The sequence below is a fragment of the Macaca fascicularis genome, chromosome 18 (assembly GCF_037993035.2).
Source record: "Macaca fascicularis isolate 582-1 chromosome 18, T2T-MFA8v1.1".
Classification (NCBI taxonomy): Eukaryota; Metazoa; Chordata; class Mammalia; order Primates; family Cercopithecidae; genus Macaca; species Macaca fascicularis.
This window is the reverse complement of record NC_088392.1, coordinates 80799104-80819629: the sequence shown is the minus strand read 5'-3', so window position 1 is coordinate 80819629 and position 20526 is coordinate 80799104. Positions and strand designations below refer to the sequence as shown.

General features: G+C 45.7%; 1 protein-coding gene across 5 annotated transcripts in view; it reads left to right on the top strand.

The window, feature by feature from the left end:
- The window catches only part of LOC107128087 (uncharacterized), a 49709-nt gene that overhangs the window by 23351 nt on the left and 5832 nt on the right, over positions 1-20526 (top strand). The window contains exons 3-6 of one of the 5 annotated variants that reach the window (XM_074022986.1): positions 3440-3489; positions 4087-4146; positions 6229-6417; positions 13490-13624. In XM_074022986.1, the coding sequence (XP_073879087.1) occupies positions 3440-3489; positions 4087-4146; positions 6229-6407 (289 nt within the window). In that variant the 3' untranslated portion in view covers positions 6408-6417; positions 13490-13624. Of the gene's footprint in view, positions 1-3439; positions 4558-6228; positions 6418-8504; positions 8638-13489; positions 13735-20526 lie in introns of those variants that run through there. The other 4 variants (XM_074022987.1, XM_074022988.1, XR_012427362.1 and 1 more) reach the window with 4 other exon arrangements.

Genomic DNA, 20526 nt, shown 5'->3' with positions numbered 1-20526 from the left:
CTGTCACCAGGCTGGAGTGCAGTGGCATAATCTCAGCTCACTGCAACTTCTGCCTCCTGGGTTCACGTGATTCTCCTGCCTCAGCCTCCCAAGTAGCTGGGACTACAGGTGCCTGCCACCATGCCCGGCTAATTTTTATATTTTTAGTAGAGACGGGGTTTCACCATGTTGGCCAGCCTGGTCTCGATCTCCTGACCTTGTGATCCACCCACCTCAGCCTCCCAAAGCGCTGGGATTACAGGCATGAGCCATCACGCCCATTCAGAAGGATCTCTTGAGCCCAGCAGTTTGAGGTGGCAGTAAGCTATGGTCACACCCCTGCATTCCAGCTTGGGTGGCCGAGTGAGATGCTGTCTCTTAAAAAAGAAATAAATAAGAGTCTCTTCTAGATAGCATATGGTTGGATCAAGATTTTTTTTTTTTTTCATGTATTCTGCCAATCTCTGACTTTTGATTGAAGAGTTTATTCCATTTATATTTAAAGTAAGTCTTGTTAAGGATGGATTTATTTCTGTCAATTGTGGGGGTTTTTTTTCTATATGCCCTATAACCTTTTTGTTCTTCACATTCTGCATTACTGTCTTCTTTTGTAATTAGTTGATTTTTTATAGTGGAATGTTTAAATTCCCTCCTCATTTCCTTTTGTGTATATCCTATAGCCCTATTCTTTGTGGTTACCATGGGGATAAGTGTGGGTTTAACTAACTTAACACCCTAAAGTTACCACTGTAACTTGAGAGTACACCTCCTTAGCTTTAATAACGTATTAAAAGAAGAAACTTCCTTTATAGCTCTGTCCTCATCTCTTTCAGTTGTTGATGTCACAAAAAGACATGTTCAGAAATTGTGTATAATATGTACAGCATAAACAAACAATCATTTTCTAATGCATTAGTCTCTTAAATTATGTAGAAAACAAAAAGTGTAGTTACAAACCAAAGCTTCTATAAATGCCCATGTATTAACTTTTACTGTGATCTTGATTCTTCTGTTGGCTTTGAGTTACTATTTTTCCTTTCAACCTGCTGTACTCCCGTTAACATTTCTTGCAGACGAAGTCTAGAGGTAATGAGCCTCTCTCAGCTTTTGTTTATCTGGGAGTGTTTTAATTTCTCCTCATTTTTGAAGGACAGTTTACCTAGATACAGAATACTTGGTTGAAGGTTTTTTTCTTTTAGCACTTTAAATACATCAGTCACTGCCTTCTAGCCTCCTAAGTACCTAATGAAAAATCTGCAGATCATCTTTTGGGTGATCTCTTGTGTGTGATGAGTCATTTTTCTCTTGCTGATTTCAAATATCTCAGTTTTTTTTTTTTTTTTTTTTGAGATGGTCTCACTCTGTTGCCCAGGCCGGAGTGCAGTGGTAGGAGTATAGGTCACTGCAGCCTCAATCTCCTTGGCTCAAGCAATTCTGTTCCCACCTCCAGCCTCCCAAGTAGCTGGAACTACAGGCACACACCACCACATCCAGATAATTTTTTTTTTTTTTTTTTTTTTAGTCAAGACAAGGTCTTACTGTGTTGTCCAGGTTGGTCTCAAAACTCCTGAGCTCAAGCAGTCCTCCTGCCTTGGCCTCCAAAAGTGCCTGGATTGTAACTGTGAATCATTGCACCGTATCCCGGCCCGCGGGATAGTCAGAGCAGGCCCTGGAGGAGGGGGTGGGAATTTGGGGAACAAGAGACAGAAGAAATGGAGACAAGACAGTGCTCTGATCAAGTCTCGTTTAATGGCGGTAATGCACTGCCTTATATACACTTGGAAGGGAAGGGGTTGGGCTAAGGCGGAAATGATCTCATTGCCGAGGGCGTGGCCAGGTTAGTTTCGGTTTCTCCGGTCAGACGTCATGTTGCTCTTGCGCTATTAAGTAACAATTTTCCCGGGCGCGGGAAAAGTGAGTGAAGAAGAAGCAGGAAGAGCGCCATCTTTAATGAGGTATTAGTACAGGGGAAAAAAGGCAAAGATAGGGAGAAGGTGTGGGGTGGAAATGAATATAGCTCAGGCGTTTAATCCTCAATTATTATTCGCTATGGCCGGGGCGTGCAGCTCCGGACAGCACCTGACCTGTCTTTGGCTTTTGACAATTTGATTATAATGAGATTAATTATAGATGTACTTGCATTAGTCTTATTTGGAGTTTTTTGAGCTTCTTGGGTGTTCAAATTTGACTTTCATCAAATTTGGGAAATTTTTTGCCATTAGTTCTTCAAATATTCTCCCTGCCCTTTTCTTTCTTCTCCTTCTAGGACTCTCACAATGCATATGCTGGTCCACTTGATTGTGTCTCACTTGTTCGTTTAGTTTCTGTTTACTTTTCTGTATTATTATTATTATTATTATTTTGAGACAGAGTTTCACTCTGTCACCCAGGCTGGAGTGCAGTGGTATAGTCTTGGCTCACTGCATCGTCTACCAAGAAATCCTCCCACCTCAGCCTCCCCAGTAGCTGTGACTACAGGTGCATGCTGCACATCCAGCTAATTTTTTGTATTTTGTAGAGATGGAGTTTCACTATGTCATCCCTAGGCTCAAGTGATCCACCTGCCTCAGCCTCCCAAAGTGCTGAGATTACAGGCATGCACACGAGCCACAGTGTCCAGCCTCTTTTTTATTATTTTTTTGAACAGAGATGAGCTTTTGCCATTTTTTCACTGTGTTGTCCTGGCTGGTCTTGAACTCCTGGACTCAAGCAATTTGTGCACCTCAGCCTCCAAAAGTGCTGGAATTACAGGCATGAGCCACCACGCCCAGCCTACTTTTCTTTAATTTTTTTTTCTCTATAGCTATGTTTAAGATCACTGATTCAGGCCAGGTGTAGTGACTCATGCCTGTAATCCCAGCACTTTGGGAGGCCAAGGTGGATGGGTCACTTGAGGTCAGGAGTTCAAGACCAGCCTGGCCAACATGATGAAACCCTACCTCTACTCATAACACAAAAAATTAGCCAGGTGTGGTGGCACATACCTGTAATCCCAGCTACTCAAGAGGCTGAGGCACAAGAATCACTTGAACCCAGAAGGCGGAGGTTGCAGTGAGCCGAGATTGCACCACTTCACTCCAGCCTGAGCAACCGAGTGAAACGGTCTCAAAAAAAAAAAAAAAAAAAAGATTCTTCTGCCTGCTCAAATTTGCCTTTGAATCCATCTAGTTAATTTTTCATTTCACTTATTGTACTTTTCAGCTCCAGAATTTCTTTTTGGTTTCTCTTTAGGTTTTCTGTCTTGTTATTGATATTTCCATTTTCTTCATACATTGTTTCTCAGCTTTCTCCATATCTTATGTTAGTTCTTTAAGCATCTTTGAAACTGTTGTTTTAAAGTCTTTGTCTAGTGGATGTGCCATTGGGTTCTTCTCAGAGACCGTGTCTTAGTCTGTTTGAGATGTTGTAACAAAATACTATAAATTAAGTGGCTTATAAACAACAGAAATTTGTTTTTCAGTTCTAGAGATGGGAAGTCCAAGATCAAAGCACTGGAAGATTCACTGTCTGGTGAGAGCTTTGCCTCCTGGTTCATAAACAGCCATCTTCTACCTTCTATTGTTCTCGCTGGATAAAAGGAATGAGGGGGCTCCCTGGGGTCCCTTTTAAGGGCACTAATCCCATTCATGGGGGCTCCATCCTCATGACCTAGTCACCCCCCAAGATTTCACCTCCAAATTCCACCACACTGGGCGTTAGATTTCAAGATATAAATTTTGGGGTACACAAACATTCAGTCTATAGCAATTTCTGCTGGCTGATTTTTTCATTTGGATGGGCCACATTTTCTTATTTCTTTGTATGCTTTGTGATTTTTTTGTTGAAAACTGGACCTTAAATTGTCTTGTCTTGTCTTTTTTTTTTTTTTTTTTGTTGGCGATAGGGTTAGGTTCTGGTTAATTAGTTTCTCCTGAGAACAGACCTTGTTAAGAACAGAATGCTCTGGTGTGTTTCAAAATGGTTTCTTTTCCCTTCTCTCTGCTAGAAGCATGAGAGGGTTTTTCTCCAGTATTTACTGTAGGAAGCTGATCAAGCTTGTGGGGGTAAAACTTATAAAAGTGTGGGGCCCTCCCTATGACTGGGCCCCTCTGTACTTTTAATCCTCAGACCTCTTTAACTGCAGGCCTTCCTGTTCCAGTCCCGGTTCCTGTGGGGGCTTCTGCTCCGGTGAGTTGTGGTTCTTTGCATCCGCCCATCTGTCTCTCCAATTCTTTGGGCAGCAGTTTGCCCTGTGACCTCACTTGTTCGATGGATCTAAGAGGAGTTGTTGCTTTTTCCATTTATTCAGCTTTTCCGTTGTTAGGATGGAGTGATGATTTCCAGGCTTCTTACATGCAAGGCCAGAAACCAGAAGTTCCCTTTGGTTTTCCTCTCTAATATTTTGTTGATTTTAGTGTCAATGATAAAACTAAAGAAAAAAAAAAAGCTAGAAAATCTGCATATTCCTTTAACTAACTGGTTTGTTTCTGCATGCCAACCTTTTTTTCCCCAAATTCATTTAATGAACTTGTATCAAAACTACTGCTAATAAAAGAGTATTGACAGCTGAGAACTCTGATAAAATGAAGCTTTCCAAAACTGAAGACAACTTAAGTGTTTCTTAAGAACAGCATGACCTGGCCAGGCTCAGTGACTCACGCCGGTAATTCCAGCACGTTGGGAGGCTGAGACAGGAGGATTGTTTGAGCCCAGGAGTTTGAGACCAGTCTGGGCAACATGGCAAGACTCATCTTTAAAAAAAAAGGAAAAAAAAATAAGAAAGCAAACCATTAACTACTCAGTTTCATAAATGGATACATTTTTTTCTCAGTCTTAAAACCAAATGCATGTGCAATGTCTGATCTGTTCTATCTTAGCTGGTCCCAAGGATGGCTCAATTCTGACTCCTTTCCAGACAGTTCAGCAAATACATTCTAAAACCAAAAATGCTTTGTATTTGAAAAGTTATAAAACCCTCTAGACTTTCTTGACTTGAAACACTGATATGATGAAGAAGGAAAAAAGTAATAGTCCAGGGAATATCTTCTTGGTAGATCTGATACAAACTTGGAATTTGCATCTGTGGTCTGATATTGAGCCATTCTGTTTAAATCTTATTTCAACATTTCCAAGGACAATTTAGCCCTTCAGAAACTCTGCAAGACAACCAGAGAATTGCCTGCTGGGAAATGCCTGGCCTAGGGTATCAGTGTAAGCTGTGCAAAGCTCTTAAGACCATGTGTACTGGGTGAAAGAGTGCCTCCCCCCAAAATTCACGTCCTTCCCAGTACCTTAGAATGGAAACTTACTTAGAAATAGGGTCACTGTGGATGTAGTTAAGATGAGGTCACACTGGAATAAGGTGGGTGCTTCATCCAATATGACTGGTATCCTTGTGAAAAGAGGAGGAGAGAAAAGGAGGCACAGGTGCACGCCACCACACCCAGCTAATTCTATTTATTTTTTATAGAGATGAGGTCTCACTATGTTTCCCAGGCTGGTGGAACTCCTGGGGTTAAGCAGTTCACCTGCCTCTGCCTCCCAAAGTTCCAGGATTACAGGTGTGACCCACGGTGCCTGGCCTTAATTTTCTTAACATATGAATAATTTTAGTATAGAGAATATTTTACAAATATACACCCATCAACTAGATTCATGAATTATTACTTTCCCATATTTGCTGTATCTGTTTTTATAAACTACTGTGAAAATAAATTCCATACATCACATATATACTCCTAAATACTTCAGTGTGCGGCTCTAAAAAAATACAAAAAATTCTACATAACCACAATACTATTATAAGATCTAACAAGATCAAAAGTTCCTTAATACCATCTAACACCCAATCTATGTTAAAATTTCTTCAGTTGTTCCCAAAATATCTTTTATAACTGGTTTGTTAAAACTGGGATCCAAATAAGGACCACACATCGCATTTGGGTGTTCCGTCTCTTAGGCATCTTTTAGTCCTCCCGTCACCTTCATGAAATGTCATTGACTTATTGAAGAGACTTATTGTTGTGAACTGAATTGTATCTTCCCAAAATTCATGTCTTGAAGCCCTAACCTCTCATTGTGACTGGATTTGGAGATAGGGCCTTTAGGGAGGTATATGGTTAATACTGAGTATCAACTTGATTGGATTGAAGGATACAAAATATTAATCCTGGGTGTGTCTGTGAGGGTGTTCCAAAAGAGATTGGCATTTGAGTCAGTGGGCTGGGGAAGGCAGATCCACCCTTAATCTGGTGAGCACAATCTAATCAGCTTCCAGCAGGCAGAAAAACGTGAAAATGAGACACTGGCCTAGCCTCCCAGCCTGCATCGTTCTCCTGTGCTGGATGCTTCCTCCCCTCGAACATTGGACTCCAAGTTCTTCAGTTTGGGGACTCGGACTGGCTCTCCTTGCTCCTCAGCTTGCAGACAGCTATTGTGGGACCTTGTGATCGTGATCGTGTGAGTTAATACTTAACAAACTCCCCTATATATATATAGAAATGTGTACATAGCGGCCGGGCGCGGTGGCTCACGCCTGTAATCCCAGCACTTTGGGAGGCCGAGGCGGGCGGATCACAAGGTCAGGAGATCGAGACCACGGTGAAACCCCGTCTCTACTAAAAATACAAAAAATTAGCCGGGCGCGGTTGTGGGCGCCTGTAGTCCCAGCTACTCGGGAGGCTGAGGCAGGAGAATGGCGTGAACCCGGGAGGCGGAGCTTGCAGTGAGCCGAGATCGCGCCACTGCACTCCAGCCTGGGCGACAGAGCGAGACTCCGTCTCAAAAAAAAAAAAAAAAAAAAAAAAGAAATGTGTACATAGCGGCAACATCCCCTGCCCGACCCTGAGGCAGCAGTGATGGCTCCCTTGAAGCAGTCGCCAGGCAGGATCATGTTGATTCTCCTTGGGAGCCACCCCCAACACCCCAGTTCGCTTCTAGACCTGTAAAGTTCCGGTGGGCCCCTGGAGCTGAGGCTGAGTGTGGCCCATGAGGAGGTGCACTACAGGCTGGAAAAGAACCGTTTGAGTTCTCTAATTTGTATCAACAGAAATCTGGAGAACAGACGTGGGAATGGATATTAAGGGCATGGGATAATGGTCGAAGGAACATAGAGCTAGATCCGGCTGAATTTATTGATTTGGGCCTACTAAGTAGGGACTCTGCTTTTAATGTTGCAGCTCAAGGAGTTAAAAGTGTTCTAATAGTTTATTTACTTGCTTGGCTGAAATATGGATGAAAAGATGGCGCACTGTGAACGAGCTGGAAGTGCCTGATCTCCCTTGGGTTAATGTAGAGGAAGGATCCAAAGGCTGAGGGAGAGTGGGATGCTGGAGTGGATTAGTCGCTTTAGACCTCTCCCTTGGGTTAATGTAGAGGAAGGGATCAAAGGCTGAGGGAGAGTGGAGTGGTGGAGTGGATTAGTCACTTTAGACCTACTCGTTCCAGCTGGGAGGATCCAGAACATACAATACCCTTGACCAATGCCTTGCAAAATAGATTTGTGAAGGCAGCACCTGCATCTTTGAAGAGCCCTGTAATTGCTCTTCTCTGTATATCAGGTCTAGCGGTGGGAACTGTGGTTACTCAACTACAAAATTTAAATACAATGAGAATAATTGGATCCTCAGGTGGCAGGGGCCAGGTGGCAGCACCCAGCCATCAGAGGCAAGGTGGGCGTAGCTGCCATAATGGGCAGCAGAGGCAAAGCGGCAGTCAGAATAGTCTCACTTGTGTAGAGCTCTGGCATTGGTTAATCACACTCGTGTAGAGCTCTGGCACTGGTTAATCACACTCGTGTAGAGCTCTGGCATTGGTTAATCACACTCGTGTAGAGCTCTGGCATTGGTTAATCACACTCGTGTAGAGCTCTGGCATTGGTTAATCACACTCGTGTAGAGCTCTGGCATTGGTTAATCACGCTCGTGTAGAGCTCTGGCATTGGTTAATCACGCTCGTGTAGAGCTCTGGCATTGGTTAATCACGCTCGTATAGAGCTCTGGCATTGGTTAATCTCACTCGTATAGAGCTCTGGCATTGGTTAATCATGGTGTTCCTAGAAGTGAAACTGATAGGAAGCCTACGCATTCCTACTTAATTTATACAAACAGAAACCTTCTAGGTCGAATGGACAAAGGACTAATTTGAATTATAAAAACAGAGAATCATGGCCTCTCAATCAATTCTGAGATTTGAGCCAGTTTAAAGACCCAGAACCCTTTGAATGAAGGGGAGGCTGGGTCCCCTTGAGGAAGAACCCCACTACATTACAGACAGTGAATCTTTCCCCCATCCTTCCCTAAGGAGACCTCTGGCTTTCACCAGGGTAACTGTGCATTGGGGAAAGGGAAATGATTAGACATTTCAGGGGCTACTGGCATGGCTCTGAGCCGACGGTGGATCCAGGGAACCTAAAATGTCATCGTGGTCCTCCAGTTAAGTAGGGGCTTATGGAGGTCAGGTAATTAATGGAGTTTTAGCTCAGGGCCGACTTATAGTGGGTCCAGTGGGTCCCCAGCCTCATCCTGTGGTCTTTTCCCCAATGCCAGAATGCAGAATTGGCACAGACATACTCAGCGGCTGGCAGAACCCCGACACTGGCTCCCTAACTAGTAGGGTGAGGGCTACTATGGTGGGGAAGGCCAAACGGAAGCCATTAGAGCTGCCTCTACCTAGAAAACTAGTCAATCAAAAACAACATCAAATCCCTGGAGGGACTGCGGAGATTAGTGCCGCCATCAAGGACCTGAAAGATGCAGAGGTGGTGATTCCCACCACATTCTGGTTCAGCTCTCCCATTTGGCCTGTGCAGAAGACAGGTGGATTGTGGAGAATGACAGTGGATTATCTTAAGCCTAACCAAGTGGTGACTCCAGTTGCAGCTGCCATACCAGATATGGTTTAATTGATTGAACAAATTAACCCATCTCCTGGTATCTGGTATGCAGCCCTTGACTTGGCAAAATGCCTTTGTCTCCATTCCTGTCCATTAGCCCACCAGAAGCAATTTGCTTTCAGCTGGCAAGGCCAGCAATATACCTTTCCTGTCCTACCTCAGGGATGTATCAACTCTCTGGCTTTGTGTCATAATCTTATTTGGAGAGAACTTGATCGCTTTTCGCTTCTGCAAGATATCACACTGGTCCGTTACTCTGATGACATTATGCTGATTGGATCCAGTGAGCAAGGAGTAGCAAACACACTGGACTTATTGGTGAGGCATTTGCATGCCAGGGGACGGGAAATAAATCCAACTAAAATTCAGAGACCTTCTGCCTCAGTCAGATTTCTAGGGGTCTAGTAGTGTGGGACTTGTCAAGTTATTCCTTCAAAGTTGAAGGATAAGTTGCTGCATTTGGCCCCTCCTACAATCAAGAAAGAGGCACAACGCCTAGTGGGCCTATTTAGATTTTGGAGGCAATGCATTCCTCATTTGGGGGTGTTACTCCAGCCCATTTATCGAGTGACCCGAAAGGCTGCCATTTTGAGTTGGGTCCAGAACAGGAGAAGGCTCTGCAACAGGTCCAGGCTGCTGTGCAAGCTGCTCTGACACTTGAGCCACGTGACCCAGCAGGTCCAATGGTGCTTGAGGCGTCCGTGGCAGATAGGGGTGCTGTTTGGAGCCTTTGGCAGGCCCCCATAGGTGAATCACAGCAAAGGCCTCTAGGATTTTGGAGCAAGGCTCTGACATCTTATGCAGATAACTACTCCCCTTTGGAGAGACAGCTGTTGACCTGTTACTGGAGTTTGGTGGAAACTGAACGTTTGATTATCGGTCATCAAGTCACCATGGGACCTGAACTGCCTGTCATGAACTGGGTGCTTTCTGACCCATCTAGCCATAAAGTGGGTCATGCAGAGCAGCATCCATCATCAAATGGAAGTGGTATGTACATGACTGGGCTCGAGCAGGTCCTGAAGGCACAAGTAAGTTACATGAGGAAGTGGCTCAAATGCCGATGGTCCGCACTCCTGCCACCTGCCTTTTCTCCTCTCCCCAGCCTGCACCGAGGCCTCATGGGGAGTTCCTGTGATCAGTTGACAGAGGAAGAGAAGACAAGGGCCTGGTTCACAGACGGTTCTGCACGACATGCAGGCACCATGTGAAAATGGACAGCTGCAGCCCTCCAGCCCCTTTCTAGGACATCCCTGAAGGACAGCGGTGAAGGGAAATCTTCCCAGTGGGCAGAACTCCGAGCCGTGCCCCTGGCTGTGCATGTTGCATGGAAGGGGAAATGGCCAGATGTGTGATTATGTACTGATTCACGGGCTGTAGCCAATGGTTTGGCTGGATGGTCAGGGACTTGGAAGAAGCGTGATTGGAAAATTGGTGACAAAGAAATCTGGGGAAGAGCTATGCGGATAGACCTCTCTGAGTGGTCAAAAACTGTGAAGATATTTGTATCCCATGTGAGTGCTCACCACTGGGTGACCTCAGTGGAGGAGGAATTTTTTTTTTTTTTTTTTTGAGACGGAGTCTCGCTCTGTCACCCAGGCTGGAGCACAGCGGCACGATCTCGGTTCCCTGCAAGCTCCACCTCCTGGGTTCACACCATTCTCCTACCTCAGCCTCCTGAGTAGCAGGGACTACAGACACCCACCACCATGCCCGGCTAACTTTTTCCATTTTTTAGTAGAGACAGGGTTTCACCACATTAGCCAGGATGGTCTTAATCTCTTGACCTTGTGATCCACCCACCTTGGCCTCCCAAAGTGCTGGGATTACAGGCGTGAGCCACCGCACCCAGCCAGCAGAGGAGGATTTTAATAATCAAGTGGGCCAGGCGTGGTGGCTTACGCCTGGCATCCCAGCACTTTGGGAGGCCGAGACAAGTGGGTCACCTGAGATCAGGAGTTCGAGACTAGCCTGACCAACATGGTGAAAACCTGACTCTAGTAAAAATACAAAAATTAGCCAGGTGTGGTGGTGCATGCCTGTAATCCCAGCTACTTTCGAGGCTGAGGCAGGAGAATTGTTTGAACCTGGGAGGTGGTGATCCCTTAGCAAACTTGGCAGTGAGCCAAGGTTGCCATTGCACTCCAGCCTGGGTGGTAAGAGCAATACTTCATCTCAATAATAATCAAGTGGATAGGATGACCCGTTCTGTGGACACCACTCAGCCTCTTTCCCCAACCACACCTGTCATCGCCCAATGGGCCCATGAACAAAGGGGCCATGGTGGCAGGGATGGAGGTTAAACATGGGCTAGCAACGTGGACTTCCACACATCAAGACTGACCTGGCTATGGCCGCTGCTGAGTGCCCGACTTGCCAGCAGCAGAGACCAATACTGAGCCTTCGATATGGCACCATCCTCGGGGGTGACCAGCCAGCTACCTGGTGGCAGGTTGATTATATTGGGTCTCTTCATCATGGAAAGGGCAGGAGCACTAACCACTGGAGAGGGTCCAGGCCCTGAGGGAACCGCAGATCCAGTTGTATCTGAAGCTAAATTGCATCCCTGTAGTGTTATTGGTCAGTTTTTCTCGTGTTATCTTAAGTCATTTGGAGATCAACTGTCATTTGCAACCAAGGAGTCAGCTGACTGTATACAAGGCTATACCATGCTGTACCATACATACATGTGTGCACGCACGCGCACACACACAGTTACAGCGCAGCACACTGGAGGAGTGTGACGGTAGCTTCTGGCGTTTGGAGTCAGCCGTGCTTCACCCATGCGTGTTGCATGTATTCGCCCCCAGTCTGAAGACCCCTCTGTGTGCACTTGCTGGTGGTCTCTGGCCGCTGGCGCTGGAGCAGTGTGGGTGGACCCCGGTCTGCGCTCCGGGAGCACGGCCTTGTCCACACGCTCACGAGGGTGGGCCAAGCACATTCTCTCAGGGCAGAGCAAAGGCGCCGTCCCGGGCTTTGCTTCTTCCAGCGCAAGCTGCTGCAAGGTTGGCGAACCATTTTCAGTTATTTATCCTAATTGGGCGCCCATGGCACTGGCACCCCCCTGTCCCCCGGGCACATCTGGGTGAGTGTGGGCTCTCATTCTCTTCTCCAGCCACCCACCATGCAGGCAGCAGGAAGCACCGCCGAGGTGGGAGGCCCAAGGCCAGCACTGACTCGGAAAGAGGACGAAGGACCCAAGTAGAGACAGAGGGAGAATCCCCGGGAGCAGCTGAGGTGCACAGGTCTCTGTCCCGTGCCCAACGTGACACCTCCTCCACCTGGTGCCAAGTCTAAGTCCTTTGTCGTGAGACCTTTCCCTGAACTCCCAAGCCCAAGGCTTCGTGTTTTACTCCCAATTCCCAGCTCCAGATCCGCCTGAACTAAGCCATAACTCGACTTACATCCACTGTTGGTATCACGTGTTTTCCTGAGACTCAGAAGGTAAAGAAGACGGACGGTTCCGGGAACCAGGAGGATGACAGGCAGATGTGGACACTGCAGCCGCCGGGGCCACTTTGTCTCCACGATTTCGCACGGGCATGGCCTTGAATGTGGGTTAAACTGACACAGTCTCAGGGATTTCATGTGTCGTCTGCAGAAGCTTCAGCTGTGCCTGACTCAGGGTGTCGGACTGATCACGGCACTGCTCTGTTGACCTTGGCATCTGACATCATTCTTTGTCCTCTTGGCTCCAGCAGGCTTCCAAATGATCATTTTGAACTTCTTAAAAAAAAATAAATACAAATAATAAAAAAAAATTAAACAAAAAAATACCCAACCTCGTTGGTTGGTGCTTTGGTTGTGTTCAGCTTGTGTGTTCAAGTTCAGAGCAGTGTCTAGTGAGTGGCGTTCACAACAGATGGCCCCCGTGGCTGCCCTCCCTCAAGCAAAGCCCCGGGTTCCCAGAGCAGGCTCTTGACTCTGCCAAGACACCTGTGCCTTTGCGGTTTCTCCTCTGTGGCATTTGAGGGCGCAGTCACTGAAAAAGCAACCCCTGGGGGAACGGTTCTTAAACATGTCTGTTCACATTCACTGCCTCTTGGAAAAGAAGAGCTTCTCTGGATCTCCACTCTCTTGACCACATCCGAGTCCTTGCCACGGCCTTGGGATGGCTGTGCAAAGTCACGAGCTTGTCTGACAGCCAGTGATGTTGTTTATCATGATAGAGATTTGAGTGAGTCTGGGCACGGTGGCTCACGCCTGTAATCCCAGCACTTTGGGAGGCCGAGACGCGCGGATCACTTGAGGCCAGGAGTTCGAGACCAGCCTGGCCAACATGGCGAAACCCTATCTCTACTAAAAATACAAAAAATTAGCCAGGTGTGGTAGTGGGTGCCTATAATCCCAGCTACTTGGGAGGCCGAGGCAGGACAATCACCTGAACCCGGGAGGTGGAGGCTGAAGTGAGCCGAGATAACACCAATGCATTCCAGTCTAGGTGACCGAGCGCAACTCTGTCTCAAAAAACAAAAACAAAAACCCCAAAAAACAAAAAACTGATGTCTGGTAGATAGAATGACAAGCGTTCATGTTTATTTATCTTTTCGAAGAGTAGGGGACGAGGTCTGGTAGATCTATTTAGAAGCTGTGTATGAATGCGTCTCCTTAATGGTTTCTCTTCCATTTCGTCAACAGAAGAACTTTTTCTGAGAGCCTGTCATGTCCATGGAAAGCAGCTGAATTAAATCCTGGAGGTGACTGTCCCCCAGGAGATGACGTGGATGGGGAAATAGTCCATATGCAGCTCAGAGACCCTTGAAGTGGCATCCGAGGAGGCGTGGTCACGGGGCAGGCGACCGACACCAGTGAGTCCAGAAGGCCAGCGTGTGCGCCGCTGCATGTCTCCAGAAACTTCAGGAAACAGACACCATGCCCGAGAGGTGAGAGTGATTCCAAGGGTGCAGAAACAGGAGCAAGGGCTGGGGCTGGAAGGGAGGGTGGAAGCCAGGAGAGCCAGGCCTGCCGGGGGAGCTTAGGCAAACAGCTGATCCCAGTGGAGCTTGGAGGGGAGGCTGGGTGCAGACACAAAGGCTGATGGACAAACTAAAGGAAGCATCAGAGATTGTTGAGCAAGAAAGTGACCAAAAAAAGAAAAACAATCTGGCGATGGTGACTATCCCAGACGAATCTGCTTTTTCCAGGTTACTTTTCAACACGGTAGGCAGAGTCCTTTTTTTTGATAAATAAATATTATATATATTTATGGTACATAACATGTTTTAAAATATGTATTCATTGTTGAATTATGAAATCAAGCTAATAACATATGCACAGCCTCACATACTTACCATTTTTGTGTGGTGAGAACACTTCAACACTACTCTTAGCAATTTTCTTTCTTTTTGGCTTTTTTTGGTTTTGTTTTTTGAGACAGAGTCTCACTCTTGTCACCCAGGTTGGAGTACAGTGGTGCATTCTTGGCTCACTGCAATCTCCGCCTCTTGGGATCAAGCGATTCTCCTGCCTCAGCCTCCCGAGTAGTTGGGATTACAGGCGCCCCTCACCATGCCTGGCTAATTTTTCTCTATTTTTAGTAGAGATGGGGTTTTACCATGTTGGCCAGGCTAGTCTCAAACTCCTGACCTCAGGTGATCCACCTGCCTCAGCCTCCCAAAGTGCTGGGATTACAGGCGTGAGCCACCGCGCCCAACCTACTCTTAGCAATTTTCAATTATACTATCCACTGTTATTAGCTATGGCCACCAGAGCACACTTTCCCCATCCTTGTTTATCACCTGTCTAAAATGTAAGCTCCCGGGAGGGCAGGGGCCTGACGTGCCTAGAACCATGTCTGTCATGTCGTAGGTGCTGAGTCAACATGTGCTGAATAATGGCTCTCTTCACACTTCTCTCAAGACCAAAAAGTGTTAAAAATGCCAAATACTGAAAAGGGAGATACTGAAAAGTAAGAGTGAGTTTCTCTCTATTGAAACTCATCTGCCTGAATTTATCTATTTTTAAAAAAGTCCTGACAGTGGGAAGGGTGGTCTGGCTGGGGAGATCCTGGCCACAGCTGCACCAGGAGGAGTCACTTTGCAGTTGAAGGGAAGTGGGAAACCATCCTGGGGTGGGAGTGAAAGTTCCCTGGGATGCTGGAAGAAACCGCGGTGCTGGCCTCTGTTCAGGAACCACTAATTATTTTTTCCCCAAATAAAAGCTCTGTGAAGAATGGCCACTCAGCATGTTGAATTTAGTTTCAAACGCTGGTCATTCAGCACAGAACAAAACAGCCTTCAAAGATGCCTACCTACTGGAAACTCAGTGTATCATCTTAAATTTATTTACTGATTTTTTATTTTTTTTTGTTTTTTTTGAGAGGGTCTCACTGTTTTGCCCAGTCTGGAGTGCAGTGGCGCAATCTCAGCTCACTGCAGCTAGGACCTCCTGGGCTCAAGCGATCCTCCCACCTCAGCCTCCTGAGTATCTGGGACTACCAGTGCACCACCACCCCTGACTGATTTTTGTATTTTTTGTAGAGATGGGGTCTTGCTATGTTGCCCAGGCTGGTCTCAAACTCCTGGGCTCAAGCGATCTGCCCACCTCGGCCTCCCGCGGTCCCGGGATTACAGGTGTGCTCTACCGCACTTGACCTCCTCTTACATTTAAACTCTGAGGCAGTGTGTGTGTGCACATTTATATTGTGTGACATGTGCCACTGTCACTGACTTTATTTGTTTTCGAGACAGAGTTTCGCTCCATTGCCCAGGCTGGAGTGCAGTGGCACTGTCTTGGCTCACTGTAACGTCCACCTCCCAGGTTCAAACAATTCTCCTGCCTCAGCCTCCCAAGTAGCTGGGATTACAGGTGCCTGCCACCATACCAGGCTAATTTTAGTATCTTTAGTAGAGACTGGGTTTCACCATGTTGGCCAGGCTGGTCTCAAACCCCTGACCTCAGTTGATTCACAGCTTCTCCCTTCCCACCACACATAGGAATGCCGAGTGTGTCCTGTAAAGTAACAATCTTCCCAGTGGTTTTTTTGTTTGTTTGTTTTGTTTTTTTTTGAGACGGAGTCCAACTCTGTCGCCCAGGCTGGAGTGCAGTGGCGCGATCTTGGCTCACTGCACTCCCTACCCCCTGGGTTCCCGCCATTCTCCTGCCTCAGCCTCCCGAGTAGCTGGGACTACAGGCTTGAGCCACCTCGCCCGGCTAATTTTTCGTATTTTTAGTAGAGATGTGGTTTCACCGTGTTAGCAAGGATGGTTTCAAACTCCTGGCCTCAAGCAGTCTGCCCACCTCGGCCTCCCAAAGTGCTGGGATTACAGGCGTGAGCCACCCCACCCAGCCCAGTCTTCCCAGTATTAAGTGGGAAATGGTCTTGTGCACTTCAAATGCATAGCACAAGTTTTATAAGAAATTAAAGCAATGACAGTCTGACTGAGGATGACACTTTATACATAGAAAAATCCCACATTATGAAGCAAGTGACCACATTCAGGCGTGCAATGCAGGGCCCAGCCCCTAGTGTCTGCTGGCGGCCCTGGGTCTCTCTCCACCTGCCCTCACCCTGTGTCTGCCCAGTGACTGCCCTGCAGGGACCAGGTTTGCAGGCTCCGTTGCCCTCTCATTTCCAGGCAGCTCTAGCCTTCGAGGTCCCCCACGGGAGACCAGAGGGGAGCCAGGGCCAGGAGACAATTCCGATAAGAGATGATGGTGGCTTGGACCAGGCGACAATGACAATGATGAGACAGGGTCATATCCAGGAGATGCTTGGAAGTGGCATCAGGCTCAGGTGATTCTCCCACCTCAGCCTCCCAGGTAGCTGGGACTACAGTTGTCCACCACCACACTTTGTGAATATTTTGTATTTTTTGTAGAGACAGGATCTCCTCATGTTGCCCAGGCTGGCCTTGAACTCCTGGGCTCAAGTGACCCTCCTACCTTGGGCTCTCAAAGTGCTGGGATTACAGATGTGAGCCATCACACCCAGCCTAATGCCTTGCTTACAATATCCTTGTAAGGATATTGTAAGGATATTTTAAGTTACACACACATTTCAAAAAGCAATGACCGGTCTCAGGCTGTCTGCTTCAGAAGGATGAATCTATTTTAGAAACAGCCATGGCTGACAGAGGCTCCTAAGGCCAGGTTTCTTAGGCCCCCATTTTGAGCTCCACTCTTCATTAACTCTTAATACAATTTTAATAAATACACTTGGCTATTTTGGTTTTCTACATAGCAGATTATATGTGACAAACTAAGAGGTGGGGGACTCAGGAGGGGAGGGGAGCTGGGAGAATATGGGGCATGAATGGCCAAGTGGGCAGGGCCTGGTGCTACATGCAAAACGACAGTTGGAGAGCAGCAGTCTGGTCATCGTCATTCATGTATTCATCAAATATTCATTAAGTAAGTGATACATACAGGCACTGTGCAAACACAGCTGGCCAGCTAGGGAGAGAAAAACTGATCGAAGAGCACACACACGATCCCCATAGGGATTAAAATACAACACAGTCAACAATGCCAAAACATAGGTTTCAATATCCCCTACTTTAGAAGCTGAATCTCAGGAGAGAGATTTCCTTCCAGTGGTTAAAAATTAAAAGTGTTGGCATTTAAATGAGTGTCAGTTATTTGGAAAGTTCTCCTAACTAGGATATTTCATTGCCTAACTACACCATTTCAGGGTATTTTAGTTAATATGCAAATTGCTAACAGCTGTGAGAATAAACCCACCACTGCATTATCACAATAGACCCGGTTTTGCTGAGCTCTCTAATTAAGAACTGCTGTGGAATTAAAAAAGATAATATATACATATATAAAATTTACATAAAATATTGTTGAAAATACTTATATTCACATAATTTATTATGTTGGAAAAACAAATATTTTCAGAGCATCTAAATACAGAGCATCTCCATTCAAAGAAACTTTAAAAAAATTGTCGGCTGGGCGCGGTGGCTCACGCCTGTAATCATAGCACTTCAGGGGGGATCAAGGTGGGTGGATCACCTGAGGTCAGGAGTTCGAGACCAGCCTGGCCAACATGGTGAAACCCCGTCTCTACTAAAAATACAAAAATTAGCCAGATGTGGTGGTGGGCGCCTGTAATCCCAGCTACTTGGGAGGCGGAGGCAGGAGAATCATTCGAACCTGGGAAGTGGAGGTTGCGGTGAGCTGAGATGGTGCCACTGCACTCCAGCCTGGGCAACAAAAGCAAAACTCCATCTCAGAAAAAAATGCTCGTTTTGTTTGTTTCAGTATGGTTTTAATCTGTTTAGAATTTTAAATTGAATTACTGCCAGATAAATTAAGCTTCGTCTTTACCTCTTATTTCCTTTTATCTGATTTACCTTTTCTCAAAGGAAAAAGAAAATTATATTTCTGCCATCAGTCATGATTTTTCCCTGTGACTATATAATATCCTTTAAAAACCATGTCATCTCAAGGTCAAAGAAAACAAAAACAAACCAGTTAAAAAGTGGAAGAGGGAATGTAAGATGTAAAAATGTTATTTAGGTTAGAAACTGCTCAGCAGAGCTAACTTTATAATCTGATACACCATTCTGCATTGTGGAAATGACATACAAGATGCTTAGACTTTCATAAAGAAAAAAGAAATAGAACTTACACATCAAAAGAGGAAACAGTCAAACAGTTCCTTCTACTGGAAGGTTTAATAGGAAGCCGGACATACCATCTTCTTTCACACTGTGAATGCACAGAAAAGTTGGACAGCATTTGGCAATCTGGAAACGGGCACTCAGGAGGAGGGCACAGGGCGGGAAGGACCGGCTAGGAAGCAGTTTATAGTGGGACTGTATTCATCACTTATATAATTAAATAATTTTCAAAAGCAACACACACAATTCTATATAATTTTGGTTTTGAATGCATACATATGCATTTGTATATGTATTTTCAAACGTTTGGGTAGTATCACACCAGAAGGTTAACAATTTTTAACTCTGGCTGTAAGGATTATGGGTGATACTTGTATTCTTTTTATATTGAACTATATTTTCTGAATATCTTATTATAAGCATGCATGCATCTCTCTCTCTCCCCCATCTCTCTCTCTCTGTCTCTCTCTCTGTCTCTCTCTCTCTCTCTCTCTCTGTCTCTCTCTCTCTCTCTCTCTCTCTCTCTGTCTCTCTTTTTGAGCCAGAGTCTTGCTATAACCTTGAACGCCTGGGCTCAAGCAGTCCTCCCATCTCTGCCTCCCGAGTAGCTAAGGATTATAGGCGTGCATGACCATGTCCAGCTACTTTTTTATTTTATTTTACTTTTTGTAGAAATGGGTCTCACCATGTTGCCCAGGCTGGTCTAGAACTCCTGGTCTCAAGCAATCCTCCCACCTTGGTCTTCCAAAGTACTGGGATTACAGGTGTGAGCCACCACACCAACCTCAGGCTTATAATTAGAAATTGATACTATTTATCCAGAAAAAGTGTTAAAAGTCTGGTAAAAAATTAGAACATAAAAGTATTTTCTTTCTATGAAAAGAATCTTGTTTCAATTATTGCTAACATACTCATTATCTGCTTTTCACAGTTACTTAGATAAGAGTTTATTCCCTAAGAAACAAATATTGCAGACCAGGCACAGTGGCTCACACCTGTAATCCCAGCACTTTGGGAGGCCCAGGCAGGCAGATCATTTGAGATCAGGAGTTCGAGACCAGCCTGGCCAACATGGCAAAACTCCGTCTCTACTAAAAATACAAAAATTAGCTGGGAGTGGTGGAGGGCGCCTGTAATCCCAGCTACTTACTCGGGAGGCTGAGTCATGAGAATCACTTAAACCCAGGGGACGGAGGTTGCAGTGAGCCGAGATCACGCCACTGCACTCCAGCTTGGGCAACAGAGTGAAACTGTGTCTCAAAAAAAAAAAAAAAGGAAAAGAAACATATATTACAAAGATGAAAATTTGATTACTCAAAATCTGCCAAACGGAATTACTGAGATAACTAATGAAATCATATGTAGGAAGTTCCCAATTTATTTGTGGATTGTGTGTTTCTATTATGTGGTTATTTAGAACTTGAAACATCATGCCATAGGCATAATGCTTTAAATGTGCTTCTTAAGTTGTGCTTCTCAAAAGTCTATCTTACCCAAATTTAGCTAAACTAGTGTGTTATTACAATAAAAGTAGTAAATAATATTTGCAATGAATAATAGTGAATAATATTTCCTTAATAGTGGCATAACTCAAATTCATTGGAGCCCCTTGGCCTGTGCTGAAATAAAGTTCCTCAAACCCCATTTCTACAGTGTGGGGAAGCCCACGCTACTAGATTTCTGTGAATTCCCAGGCACACATTCTCTCACAGACTCAATATCAAAGAATGTACTCACATTAACACGTTAATGAGGAATGTGGGTTTGACTCAAGCTTCTTTAGGGGAAGGGAAGCAGGGCTTGTATTACTCAACTCAAAGATCCATCGTAGCTGGGCACTGTGGCTCACGCCTGAAATCCCAACACTTTGGGAGGCCGAGGCAGGCAGATCATTTGAGGTTAGGAGTTCGAGACCAGCCTGGCCAACATGGTGAAATCTGTCTCTACTAAAAATACAAAAATTAACCAGATGTGGTGGTGGGCGCCTGTAATCCCAGCTACGCAGGAGGCTGAGGCAGGAGAATTGCTTGAATGTGGGAGGCAGAGGCTGCAGTGAGCCAAGATTGTGCCATTGCTCTGCAGCCTGGGCAACAGAGCAAGACT